This window comes from Catharus ustulatus, chromosome 2 (genome assembly GCF_009819885.2).
Source record: "Catharus ustulatus isolate bCatUst1 chromosome 2, bCatUst1.pri.v2, whole genome shotgun sequence".
NCBI classification, from domain to species: Eukaryota; Metazoa; Chordata; class Aves; order Passeriformes; family Turdidae; genus Catharus; species Catharus ustulatus.
In genome coordinates this window covers 56,543,188-56,557,051 of record NC_046222.1, presented here as the reverse complement: position 1 = coordinate 56,557,051, position 13,864 = coordinate 56,543,188, and the positions used below count along the sequence as shown (strand labels likewise).

At 43.0% G+C, this 13,864-nt stretch overlaps 2 protein-coding genes across 2 annotated transcripts in view; one reads left to right on the top strand and one right to left on the bottom strand.

Annotated features, from left to right (window-relative positions):
• The first annotated feature begins 74 nt into the window (after window positions 1-74).
• Window positions 75-11,471, top strand: STOML3 (stomatin like 3). The gene is made up of 8 exons (XM_033051793.2): window positions 75-906; window positions 2,887-3,083; window positions 5,787-5,890; window positions 6,500-6,572; window positions 7,794-7,876; window positions 9,560-9,763; window positions 10,729-10,863; window positions 11,267-11,471. The coding sequence occupies exons 1-8, from the start codon at window positions 890-892 to the stop codon at window positions 11,465-11,467; spliced, it is 1,014 nt and encodes a 337-aa protein (XP_032907684.1). The 5' UTR covers window positions 75-889; the 3' UTR covers window positions 11,468-11,471.
• Window positions 11,472-11,503: 32 nt separating this feature from the next.
• The window catches only part of LOC116992314 (complement C4-B-like), a 48,575-nt gene continuing 46,214 nt past the window's right edge, over window positions 11,504-13,864 (bottom strand). Inside the window, exon 43 of the mRNA XM_033051789.2 lies at window positions 11,504-13,637. Within this exon, the coding sequence (XP_032907680.1) occupies window positions 13,499-13,637 (139 nt within the window). The 3' untranslated portion in view covers window positions 11,504-13,498. The remainder of the gene's footprint in view (window positions 13,638-13,864) is intronic.

The window sequence follows — 13,864 nt, the reverse complement described above, 5'->3', positions numbered from 1 at the left end:
AGGGATTGTATTTGCAAACAAGTTTCAATGTTTCTTTCAAGTACTTTAATTGTAGCTGCAGTGAATAGAAGAGAAACAGAGCGATTTTCTGTCCTTTTCCTCTGGTTTGCAAGTGAGTGTTGGGAGTTTGCCTGGGCCTGAAAGGAAACTTATGAATGTTCTGACTTTCTAGTGAATTGTTTTCCTTTCTGTACTAATAGAGAGCAATACCTATGACTCTCTCATGTTTACTCTACTGGCTAAAGGGGGGCCTTCAGTCATCTCCAGATCTACAGCTGTTGAAAGCTGATGGCGTTTTCATAAGATGAAGCAGCAATATGGGGATGTTTCTACAAGGACAGTACTGTTAATCTGCTCTGTCCTGTCCTGTCTTCTTGATTTTGACCTGGGGAAAAGGAATGCTGAGACTGAAGCAAGTAGGCAGAATTCAGGGCCAGGAAAAGACTAAGATGGGAAATCTATAGGGACTGGCCAAAGCCCAGAGCATGGGCAGGAAAAGTATTATGGACCTAAGACGGTCAGAAAATTACAAACTTAAACCTACAACTTTGTTTGCAAATCTCACATGGGAACTGCCTGACAATTCTTTTTTGCACTTTTGGGATTGGTACTGTTTACAAATGGCTGTGGATTAAGCCTCTGCAACTGGATGATGAGTTGGAGAAAATGGATGTTGTAGAGACATTGTAAAGGATTGGTGCTATTTATAAATGTAGGAGTTGGTGCAGAGGAATGCTGAAGAATGGTATGCTTACAGGTAAGCTCCTGATCGATCACACCTGACCTGAGCCCTCGTGCTGCTTTTGGTATAGAAGGCTTTAGCTATATCACGAAAATGAAACTCTGCAGAACTAGCTGAACTGCAAACAGCCCAAACCACAGTTGTCCAATGTTGCTTCTACGTCGGTAAGTTCTGCTGAAACAGCTTTGAGCTCGGTCTTTGTGACTGTGCCCTGTGTCACAGGAGTGCACCAGGCTGTTCAGCACCAGTGAACTTGCAGCTTGTAAACTGCTTTGCCTCAGAACTCTCATGTGTTTAAATCTCTGAGTGTTCTGTAGTACTCTGAGACATGAGTTATCCACATGCCCCAGTACAGCCCCAAGGAGAAAGCATTAAAATTGCCGTGACTTTGATTTCAAAATTTTGAAAAGGGAATAAAAGTGCAGCTTCAGTTAAAATGAAAAGAACTAACATAGTGATGTTCCTGAACACAAAGGAAAAGCACCATCTACTTTACTCACCTATATTTATAGTCACCTCAGGGAGTTGTCAATAAACAGGGAGCAATTATGTCTGCTAACTTTTAGTATGTGTTGCTCGTTTATCTGATGGTATGAACAGCTGTTTAAATTGTGGCATTCAAATGGTTCAGATCTAAGCTATTTTCAATAACTTTGGTTTTGATCTAAAAAGGAAAAAAAAAATTGGTTGGGATAGTTTTGTATATTATGTTTTTGCTTCTGAAATTAAACCACAATTCTCTTGTCACCATTCACACATGCTATGCTGATAGTAAGCATCTGTCCTGAAGAGGTGTGATCATACAGCTCAGTGTTTAGAAGTCAGATAATGAGGAAATTGCTACAACTGGTCTAAAATTAATATTGTCACGTGTTTAGGAGCATATTGCAATAAGCATGTCAATCCTGATTTTTCAAGCTGTGCTTATGACTTTCAGTGGGATTTAAAATGTCAGTTCAGGGGTGTAGTTTCTTCTCTGTAAGAAAGGATTCTCTGGGGAACAATCAGCTTTGAATGACCCACCTGGGGTCAGGGTGATTGATTACTGGCAGGGAGGAAGGCTTCAGTGAAGTGAAGCTGGAGCCAGATCTTCACAGACATTCTAGATAGCGATAGCAGATGCCCACAAAAAACAGCCTATAATTAATGCAGCTATATGTCAAACTCATAAATTCCATATAAAAAAACACCTCTCATATTTTATTCAAATACCAAGCAACAGCCTTGTCCTTTGAGAGGGCTGCCCTCTGCTGCTACAGCCTTTAGAAATGACTTAGGCTGAAATGCTGTGCTTAGCTTGATTGTCAAAATATTTTGTGAAAAATATTCTTACTTGGGGGACAATTTTAAGACTTGGGAGCTGAAATGCTTCTGCTGTGGTTTTGAGGTTGTCCAGCTCAACAGGGCTTAGCCTGAACTAATGGACAGTGTGAAGAAGGATGTGGTGAGCTATTCTGTACAGTCTGGAGACCTCACCTGGAGTTTTGTTTATTTATTATGCTGAACAGTAGCTGAGCCCCAAAACAGCAGAGGAACAGCACAGAATCTCTGCATTCTGGCTTTATAGCATCATAGGCTGGGAAAGACCTCTTAAGATCGAGTCCAGCCATTAACCCAGCACTGCCAAGTCCACCACTAAACTGCATCCTTAAGTGTCACATCTACATGTTCTTGAAATGCCACCAGGGAGGGGGACTCTACCACTTCCCTGGATAGCCTGATCCAGTGTTTGGCAACTCTTTTTGGTGATGTTTTTCCTTATATTTAATCTAAGCCTCCCCTGGCACAACTTGAGGCCATTTATTCTTACACTGTTCCTTGTTTCTTGATAGAAGAGACCAACCCTCACTTTGCTACAACCTCCTTTCAGGCAAGTGTAGGGAGAGTTAAGATCTCCCCTGAGCCTTATTTTCTTCAGGCTATACCTCAGCTGCTCCTCACAGGACTTACTTTATCTTCCTGTCTTGTTTGTGGGTTTTTTAATCTCTGGTGGTGGATTCACAGAAATAATTTCCAGCTTGTATTTTGTGGGGCCTAAGACCAGCTGGGCCAAGTGCACCCCAGACAAAGGGCAGCCACAGAATACCATCCAGTTCCATCAGAGACACAGGGCTTGGTATTAGTAAACATCCTCTCCTCACCAGGGTAACTAACTCCCAGAAGACTCTCATACAGGGGATTTCTCCTTCTCTCATCTTGCCTCCCTCTTCAGCATCTTGTACAAGCCCTGCAGTTGCAAGGTACACTGCTGTCTCATCTGTGAGGGGATCAGAGCTTCCCTCCAAGGGGATGGATCCCCAGAGAGAGAGACCCAAGAAAATGAACACAGAACATCTGATTGGTAAGCCTTACTTTGTGTGTGCAAGTGGGATTTTTTTCTCAATAATACTGAAAAGGAGCAAAACTAACCAAACAGAAAAAGTACATTTGATCTATATTTGATGTCCAACATAGACCGAAGATGAAAACTCAGAATCTGCCACTGTGAGAGGCACAGCAAATTGCCTTCTGCTGCCCTACCAGGATGCATCAGCATCTACCTTCTGCCAACATGGCCCCAGGGCTGGAAAAGACTGATTCAGCTATTGATACACTGTATGGAGGGATGGGCTGGGGAGAGGAAAATAGGATCTGGTTAGGGAAGACAGAACAATTTTTCAGCTCCTAGTAGAAAGCAGGAAGGTACATGGTGGTTAAAGAGGCTGAGTCTACTCCACCATTTTGTTGCTGTAGGAGACTTGGGAGATTTTTGCCCACACTGAGTTTTTAATTTGCTTTCCAAGTGTGAAACTCACATCATGAGTTTGTTTACCAAGTGTGTTTGTGATATACCCTAATGAGTGTATCAAGAAAAAATTAAGTGAATCCTATTCCAGCACCCTGGAGTTTTACCACAGCTGCTGAGTGATGAACTCTCGTATTTGGTGGTGCATTGCAGCTCCTGGTTGGCTCTGGACTAAAAAGTCAAGTGAGGTTTTTGGTGGTTATGGCTATTATAAATCCATACACAGGGATGGCAAACCCAGGTCAATCATACATGGGATTGTGGCTGGTTCTTCACTATTGTTTTCTTCTAGAGTCTTTCATTTGTTGTGTGGTTAAATGGTTTGAAACTTTAGGGTAATCAGAGAAGATCTGTGGTGGTTTGGGGGAGCTACAAATTTCATTCAAAGGCACATTTTCATTTCATATTTTCTCCTTTTCTATTTGTAACCTACACTATTAGCTGGCATCAGGATCTCTAGAACAGTTCTTGTGGAGAAGGATTCAATTGTACTTTATTGAGTTTTGGATGCATTTTTTTTGCCCACAGTGTTTAGGGGTGATATCTTGACCCCTAACTCTTTTCAGCTGCTTGAATATCAATCTGCTGAGTGCTGGCACTTTTTACCATCTAATCCCCCTGTCTGTGGATTGTGTCATTCCTACCAGACACCTTCATGGTGGGCTCAGGTGGATGATGGTAGATGATGCTACAACCCAAAATTTGCTTTTGAGGAGGTTCTTCATAATCAAAATTGTCACTGGAGAAAAAGATCTTCAGACATTTTCTGTAAGCTGGTCATTTATGTGAAATTAAGAGAGAGAGTAAAATGTTGAGTTCTGCTGAATAAAATGTCCCTTTATGATTCATTTGCTCAGATTTCAGGTTAAGAATTATGAATGATGCCTATTCTGTGACTTTCCTTGATCTCTTTCCACTAATTAAAAGACACTTGACTGTTGGTACTTTATGTACCTGTTGCAGCCTGACACACCACTAGTGTAACATGAAGTACACTGTGTGGAGAGCAGATAGCAGTGAAAGGGTAAAGATTTTCCCACTAAATCCTAATAATCCTGTTTTTATACACATTGCCTTAAGGTGTGCATGGTTATTTGCATAGGGAAACTCTTCAAACCAATTTTACCACTGTTTGCAGAGTGCCTGATGATACCTCACGGAACAACCAAGGATTTAAAACTGCTGTTTTTGGGAAGGGTGAGGAGGAAAGCTGGGCTCCTGGTGCACCACTTCTGTGCCCAGCTCTTGGGGGGTCCTGAACCCGGGCCCTTTTGAGTGAAAATGTGTTTGCATGTGAGTAAGTCAATCTGCATCAGGGGCTCAGAAGCAGAATGGGCAAAGCTGCGAGCAGTGGGGGGCTGGAGGTGTGCAGGTGTGCAGCCACCACTGCAGCAGCACAGCCCAGCCTTGCACAGGGACCCAGCCTTGCACAGAGGCTGTAGGAGGGCTGTGCTGTGTGTCCTTCTTCCCCCAGGAATGTTCTGACAAACCTGTCGGTCCTGCTCTGCTGGTCTGCTGGCTTGTGCCTTACAGATCAGGGAGACTCATTTTTTTCTGACACAGTATAAATTAAATTGTTTCCTGTTTATCATTTCTGTCTTGATGTGAGTTTTATTTAGCGTCAGAAATTTCCAGTGCTGCCCTACACCTTTGAAATAACTTACCTTACTACTGCCTTCCCCTCAGGCACTAAAATAATGAAATTATTTTTATATTTGTTTTATTTCATTCGAATGAAATCTTGGGATGAGATGAGCTGAATGCACCAAGACAACTGCTTAAAATGCATGGGCATACATTTTGACAAGCACTAATTTTGAAGTTTATGGTCCAGTGTATGGACTGGTCCATGAATATTCCTCAAAATGTCCATTAAAGAAAGCAGGAGTTCCCCATATTTACCTTGTTACCTGTTTCACACAAACTAAACCTTTTGCCCCACCCGACAGTTTCATACTCATGATTACTCCACCCATTTATTTCTCCTTCATAGCCCCCAGCTTTGGTATTATCTTTCATTTTCCTCTTTTTTCCTGTTGCAAAATGTGTTTTCTGAACTTTTTAAAACTTTCTGTGCAGAAGGGCCATAAAGTTGAATGTTTGGTTAGGTCCTTTATGGCATTGAGCAACGGGAGGGAGGAAGAGAAGTGAGTTTCTGTGGACTTTGTGGTCCCGTATGATTGCACTGGGCTAGATGTACATCCCTGGGATAACTCCTCAATTTTGCATTCATTGCTCTTCCTCCTCATATTTTTATAGCTGACAGGCAAGAAGGAATTGGTGTCTGTGGCTGGATCCTGGTTTCCCTTTCATTCCTCCTGGTGCTTATTACCTTTCCTGTTTCCATCTGGGCGTGTATCAAGGTAAGCTAGCAGGATCTGAGGAACATGAAAAATGCTCTATGATCTTTGCCGTTACTTTTTTACTGATTTAGTTAGGATAAGGCAGCTCACATTCATGTTTTGAGAATCATAAGGGTTTGTAGCAAAGATGTGCTCTGGAAATGAGATCCACAAAGGCTGAGAAATGTTCTGTATTGCCACAACTTCTTCACTTAATTTCTTCCAGTCTCAGCATTCATCATCAGTTAAACTTCCAGTTTATCAGTTGAATGTCAGGCCTCCAGCAGTCATGATGCACTAAGTGAGTAGTAGATTACCTGAGGTGAGAGCCCCTTTACCTACAACTCCTCTGAGTGTGCTGCTGATGTTGAGAGAGCTCTGGGGTGTCCTTTGTTAGATACTCTGTTAATTCTTTCATATATGATGTTTTGTAACCTGTTTCCAAGGACAGGGGCTGACTTTTTCCAGCAAATCATGAGTCAAGTAGAAGATGTGAAGATGATTTGCAGCTTTGTTACTTCCTGTATTATTTGTTCTTTTTTCACATTTAATATGGGTGCCAAACATTAAAATACCAGGGAATGAGAATAGAATTAATTGTAAAATTCTAAATTTAAAATGTTTTCCTAGGTTGTCAGAGAATATGAACGCGCTGTTGTATTCCGTCTGGGACGTATACTGTCTAAGAAAGCAAAGGGACCAGGTGAATACATGCAGTTTTACTCTGATGAAGTCCTCTGGGTTTGTTTATGTTATTACAATGCACTCAGACCACACAGGGAATTGCAGAGGTTCCATGAAATCCTTCTTCATTACATAGAGGGGAATGAGGAGGTTCCCTGTACTGCAGTTCCTTAACCTGCAGACTGTTTACTTTTGTGAAGAGAAGATGCAGCCACCCTCCTGTCATAGCACAGACGTTTGAGTGCCTTGATAACAGGTATGACTTTGCTGCTGGGTAATTTGGACAACAGAAGGATGAGTTCATGCTGCAGACACTGTCAGGGGACTGCAGGGGGTTTTAAATGCAGTGTTCAGATCTGCCACGGTCTTCTTGGAGTGACTGTGGCCTCTCTCCCTGCACCTCTCTGCCAGCACAGCTTGTTGCTGCCTGCTCCTTAGCTGTCCTCTGCTCTGGAAATGGTAAATGTGTCCAGGCAGGGACACTCAGCGGCTACACTGAGTCTGCAGTCCCCTACGACCAGCTTACAAATCACAAACCAAACCCAGCTACATGAGGAGTTTACATTGGTGCAGTTACCACCTCTGGGCAATGAAATGGGCAACCTGGAAGTTGAAATAACAGGAGAAAGTAATTTTCAGGTACTGTCCTTCCTCTTGAATAGTAGTCACGTGGTCCAAAGAGCAGCTAGGCCAGCGCCAGGGCTCTTCTGCATGGCTCTGAGCACCAAAGCAATGTGCTAAGATTACAATAGAAGATTAGAAGTTTTGTCCAGTCTCCCTCTCCAGTGAAGGATTTCACTCCTTCACAGGGTTTGTCACATCTTGGGACAATGTTCATTATGTGCTGCAGGAATCTGGAACCGGATGGTGTCTTTCCTGAGGACACGTACTGAACCATACATGGCTTGTAATTTATAAAGGGAAAATTAAAGGCATGGGAGAAATTTCTGCCAAAAGTCTGATGGCAGACTTCAGACAAGAGCTTCAAGCTGCCCATTTCCAGACCAGAGTCCTAGGTCATTAAGCTCTAATGAGTTCACATTATTTGCTGATAATTGCACTTCCCTCTGTTATTTGAAAATGCAAAACACCACTGTTGCCATGTCTTGTAAGCAGAAAGGACAGCTGCAGTGATAAGGCAGGGTGTTATTCCCCATCCTGTATTTGCTGTGTTCGTTTTCTCTAGGATACCCGGACTTCAGTTTCAGAGGTGTTTTATCTAGTAATTTTTATTTTTCAGGGCTGATCCTTGTCCTTCCATGTACAGATACGTTTACCAAGGTTGATCTTAGGACGGTTACCTGTAAGATTCCTCCACAAGAGGTAAGTTCTCTAGCAACCATCTAAGACAGGAACAAAAGATGCAGCACATTCATGGCACAATCAAAAACAATGCACATGTTTTGTAATTTTACCATGCTGAGCTACCATATGGACTTTAGCTTCTCTTCAGCTGTATCTTCTGGATTTCAAGCTGCTTACAGAACAACTTCTTGCCCAAAGAAGTTATGGGTGCCCCATCCCTGGAAGTGTTCAAAGCCAGGTTGGAGGGGGCTCTGAGCAACCTGGTCTAGGGGAAGGTGTGGCTGCCTGTAGGAGAGGGGTTGGAACTTTAAGGGCCCTTCCAACCCAAACCATTTTGTGATTCTCCTAATGAAAATCTGCAGATGCATCATTACAGCTCAAGGTGGTGTTCAGAACTGTGATTTCAGAAATAAGGGAAGGGAGTTACAAGCCTAAATGAGAGACAGGGAGGACAAGAGAGGAGCAGGCTACAAAATTCCCAGTTGTAAATTACTGTCCTAATAAAATTGGATCTGACATGGAGCTCACCATTCAAAAGAGCCTTCTACATGTGTCTGAAAAGGAAAATTACCCATGGGTAACAAATGCCATTAAATTAACAGGAATTAGAAGACAAGCTTCCACAAAACTCAGGTCCAAGCAGGAATGGATGGAGGAAGCAAGATACATCCAAGCAGGGTATATCTTCAGGCATTTTATTGGCTAATTTTGGCTGAAAAATTTAATTTGAAGAATCAGTTGTTGAACAATCATGTTCTGATTAAATTTTCATTCTGTGTGGTCTCAGCCCCATGGCAGAACAATTCTTTTGCTTATGGAGTTGGCACTGCTGTTCCCTTCTTTAAACAAAGAGGGAGAAGAGGCAGGTCCAAGACCCTTTGGGCCCCCAGATTTTCCTGCTGTGTTCCCCAGGAGATTTTTTTTGGCTATTATCTTTCTGTAAGCAGAAAGAGCTTTTTCTCATAGTACAGGGTGCAGGGATATGTGGTGTGAAATAAAAAATGATGCCCTCAAAATGTGAGGCTGGAAGGCAAATGGTTGCAGAACCTGTGTTGTACAAGGCTTAGCAGCTTTTGGCCAGGCTTCTGCAGCAGTTGGCAGGGTTTCTGTGAAGCATTCATTTGCAAGCAAAAGATGCTGAGGAGGGAAGTAATAGTGGAGCATCATCAGTTTTCTACTGAGGCCAGCTGCCTTCTGAGGCACAGAGTGCTTGCCTGGCAAAAGATGACAACTCTTCTATGAATACTTAAATGTTTCTTTTTCTTCTCATGATTTCTTGCATTTTTTGGTTTTGTTTTAATTTGTTGGTGTTTCTTACAAATACATTGTTTTAGGGAAGTAGTACAGATCTTCCAAGCTGCATGAAATGTATAAACTCATTAATGGACTTTTCTAGAAGAAAGGAAGAAAATAGCCATCATTTATTGTTGCAAAAGAAGTTGATTCAAAGTATGAGATTCACTTACTATTGAAACAGTTAGTTAGAGGGTATGTAAAGCATTTTCCCCCAGTTTAAACTTTGATGATGCTGGACAGCTCTCTCAAAGTAATGTCTTGGAGGAATGGCAAAGAGATCAAAATAAATTATTAGTTTCTTTGAATTATCAGTGCCTTTTACTGACTAAGGGTTAAAAAAACTCCCCTTTCTAGGCAAAGGATGTGTTGGGTGTTTCTGTGACTGTGTGCATTTCTTGAATGCAGATTCTCACAAGAGATGCTGTTACTGCCCAGGTGGATGGGGTGGTGCGCTACAGGATCCACAGCGCTGTCAGTGCAGTTGCCAATGTCACTGATGTCCACTCTGCGACCTTGCTTCTGGCACAGACAACTCTCAGAAACGTTCTGGGCACACAGAGCTTGGCTCAGCTGCTGGCAGGTCGTGAGGACATTGCACACAGCATCCAGGTAAATCTGGCACTCAAAATTCACAAGCACAGAGATGTCTTCTGGGGAATAGCAAATTAGAAATAATCTTTCTTTCTTCAACAAAATCTTCCTTTATGGTTTCTTTTCAATTATGCATCTCATTGCTTAGAGTCAGAAAGAGTTATTCTAAAGGTATTTCCCCAGGCTCTTGTAGCAGAGTTAGCTCTATCAAAAAGCAATTAAAATAATGAAATTATCCAGTGACTTAAAAAAATCAGATTAGCCTTTGCACAGAGGCAGCTGCAAACATGGAGAAAGAGATCTTGGAAACTCTGTCTTGAGCAGACCCTTGATTGAGGCAAGACTTATATCTCCTGTCATTACAGTTAAGAGTACAAAATGGAGTTGTTGTATGCTTTAAAATGCCATCTGGTTTCTTTTTTGATTTGGCAACCAAGGAGAGAGCAGAAGAAAAATCCAACACCTGATTTACTAATTTCAGTCAGAGGCAAGACACAATCAGACCAAAGAGAGACTGTACCCTCTGCAGCCAGGAGAGTGGTCATGGGCAGAGATAGGGTCGTGGTGGTGGTGCGGATTGCAGGAATGCTCAGGAGCTGGAGCACAGATGAGTTTGCCAGTGCTGCAGGGCTGCCTTGTGTCTCACCCATGGTGTACTTCTACCTTGTTGCGCTGTTTAAGGAAGTGGCTGTAGTATTTATTTTTAAAAGAGAATTTTAGCAAGTGCCCACCTAAGGGAAGGATGGGGCTGATAATTTAGGAAGCAGGAGACAAGCCACACAGGAGACACTGGTTTTGACCAGCAAATGTTTGATGAGGCTGTGGTACCCACTGTGCACACATCATGCTGGGTGCTGGTGCCCCTGGAGCATCCCTCTTTCTGCTGTGCAGGTTTGCCCTGTCCTTCTGTCCAAGCAGGGTGCACCACGTGGCTTTCTCTCTGCCAGCACTGTGCTCTTCCTGGTGTGTTGTTTGTCCCCAAGGCTACCCTTGACAGTGCCACGGAGCAGTGGGGAGTCACAGTGGCCCGTGTGGAGATCAAAGACATCCGGATCCCCATGGCCATGCAGAGGGCAATGGCAGCTGAAGCAGAGGCTGCTCGAGAGACAAAAGCTAAGGTGAGACCCATGACAGTGTCCACTTCCAGGCTTTCATTCCTTGTCACAGAACCACAGAACTATTTAGAATGGACAAGACCTCAGATCACCAAGTCCAACCCTTAAACCCCACACTATCAAGTCCACCACATGTCCCTAAGTAGCACATCTCATACCCTTTACATGACCACCAGGGTTAGTGACTCCACCACATCCCTGGGCATCCCCTTCAAATGCTTGACAACCTAATTTTTTACTTAATACCCAATGTGAACCTCCCCTGGGGCAACTTAATGCCCATTCTCTATTTTCCTATGGTTTCAGGAATCCAAGCAAACTAGTTTGTTTTCTTATCATTATAAAGCTGGATTTTCACCACTATGGGCAGTGTTTCCATGCCATTTCCATTTCTGTTCCTTTGCAGGTTGTGGCAGCTGAAGGAGAAAGGAATGCTTCCAAAGCTCTCCAGAAGGCCTCCATGGTGCTGAGCGAGTCTCCAGCAGCTCTGCCACTGCGTTACCTGCAAACTTTAACAGCTGTGGCAGCACAGAATAATTCCACCATTGTCTTCCCTCTCCCGATGAATATGTTTGGGAGTTTGGGGAAGAAAAGTACAGGGGGATAGAGACTGTTCTATGCTAGCTCCTAGGCCAGAGATATTTAAAGGTTTTCTTAGGAAGCAAGGGGGTCCCAATTGGCAGAGTTAAAGTAGAAACATGTTTGGGTCCTCTGTCCCCAAAATAAGAGTAAAATAAGTTTAATAATCACAAATAGCTTCCACATTGAGAATGCATTTGCAAAGTTCAGACACTAAGCAGTTCCAGCCTAGACTCACCAAGTGAAATGGAAGAAAATACGTAAAATATATGTTAGACCTAATATACAGTTTTAATGATGCTTTCACCACACTTTACAGAGTCTTGAGTGTTGCAATTACTTGGTGATTTGTCTACTAGGCAAGAATCTCTGAGCTGTTGACGTACTCCACACAGTAGAAAGGTCAGACACTGGTATTTAACTCTAGCCCCGTGGAGTGGAAAGAAAGGATTTGGCTCTTAACCTCAGAGGTTATTCTTTCATAAATATTGGCAGAATTACTGGATAATGGGTATGTCAGTGGAACAGCCTATTCTTTATCTTATATTAATAGAAATTAGTACTTGCTTTACTGATCTCAGTTGCATTTTGCCCTATCACTGACATTAATATAAGCTGTGTAATAAAGTAAAGAGAATGCATGACCAGGCATTACAATCACGTTTCATAAATTTGAAAGCTGGGGCAAACCTTGAGGTCCTTTGTTAATTTAGGTGTCTGTCTTTCACCTTCAGTAGGTTTCTTATCTTCCTTTACATATATCATGAAGCAGTCATGCAGGTTTTCCTGAAATGAGCCTTCCCTACTCTACATCTATGCAATGCTTGGAAGCTGAGAGGAAGATGTTGTTGATATCCAGGTTCAGCTGGTGCTAAATTAAAGTTTGTAGCCTTCAGAGATAGCTGTTCAGGCACAAAGCAATGAACGGTCTGCCTTCTGTTAATCTGAAATTTCTTGTGATGGAGCTGTTTTGGTAGGTGCTGCTGCAGTATTGTGTCTTGGCCACATGAGCATCACTGTTGCCCCTTCTATCAGCAGAGTCATTTGACTCCAAATTAACCACGTCAGCATGGACCTACTAATTATCATATCATGGACACAGGCCCTTCTAATTTTTACTGCAGTGTAGCAGAAGCAGTCCAGGTGGCAAATGTTTGTGCTCGGTAGCTGCTGGCACAATAGTGATACGAGCATCTGAGAATGGTGACCTACCCAGTTCTTCTCTGCTTCAGACATGACTGCCAAATGGCATTTGGCTGGCAAGCTAAAGAAGCAAAACCTGCAGTTGAAAATCATCTGCTTATCAGTGTTACCAAAACATTTTCCAGAGACTTTTTCCTATCCTAAGAAAAGAGCAGTTTTGAGTTAAAGTCTAGAAAAGGAAAAGCTTGAAAGACACGTGGCTACAGAGTGCAGTTAAAAGCATTTCTGTGCTGTCAGTGAGCTATCAGCCTAACAAGCCTGTGGAAAACTCCTGAGTCCAGCACAGGACATGCTCAGTGTACCACGTCTAGTTCCAGCTTTAAAAGTGTATGGAATCCAGCCCTGGGGTCAGCAGGACTCACAATTACAACCAGAAACCAGCTGACGTGTTGAAGCATGAGTGTTGGTATCTCTTCTCTTTCAGCAGCAATGTAACATAGGTAAGCCCATGAGTGCCCAGTTTTCTTTTTGACCCATGAAAAGGTCTTGGTATCATTTCAAATAAGTTTATTCTGCCCAGGACTGCAGGAATTAATCAGGCAATGCACAATATATTTTTCTTTTGACTTTCTGCAGGATAATTGCACTGTTGTATAATAGCTCAATGAGACAGAAACTCCTGCTCTCTCTTCCCCAGTTGTGAGGTACAATAAACACAATAACTAGTAGAGGAATTGCATTTTTGTTGTATTACCCACACACACATCCACAAGAGGATACCCCAATCAGCGAAACAGCAATGCAAGCATCCCTGCAATGTTTCAGACACCACTGGGATGCACAGGCTTTGCAGGAAGAATTCTAGCAGAAGGCAAGATGCAGTCCCACAGAGAGATGTGGGGGTCAGAGCCACTGTTCAGACATGGCACAGGCTGTCAGAGGTGCTCAGGAAGTCCCGCAGGTGACCACAGCTCTGCCGGCGCAGAGTGCTGCGGCACTCACTGTTCTCTGGAATTTTCTCCACCCAGGTTTGTGCATCAAGCAAGTATTGCATCCTGAGTGAAGACGGGACAGGTAAAGAAGGTTAGTCATTATTCCTGACATGGAGCAATGGGAAAGTGTAATCCCTGAGCTGCTGCATCCCTCCACAGAGGCATCTCTGAAATCAAGAGTTATGCTAGCCAAGAAACTAGCCTGAAACTTGCTTTCACCAGCAGGTTAACTGAGCTGTGAGCAAAGTCTGGGAAGTGTCAGTGCCAGGCTGGGACAGACCTGGCTGTAC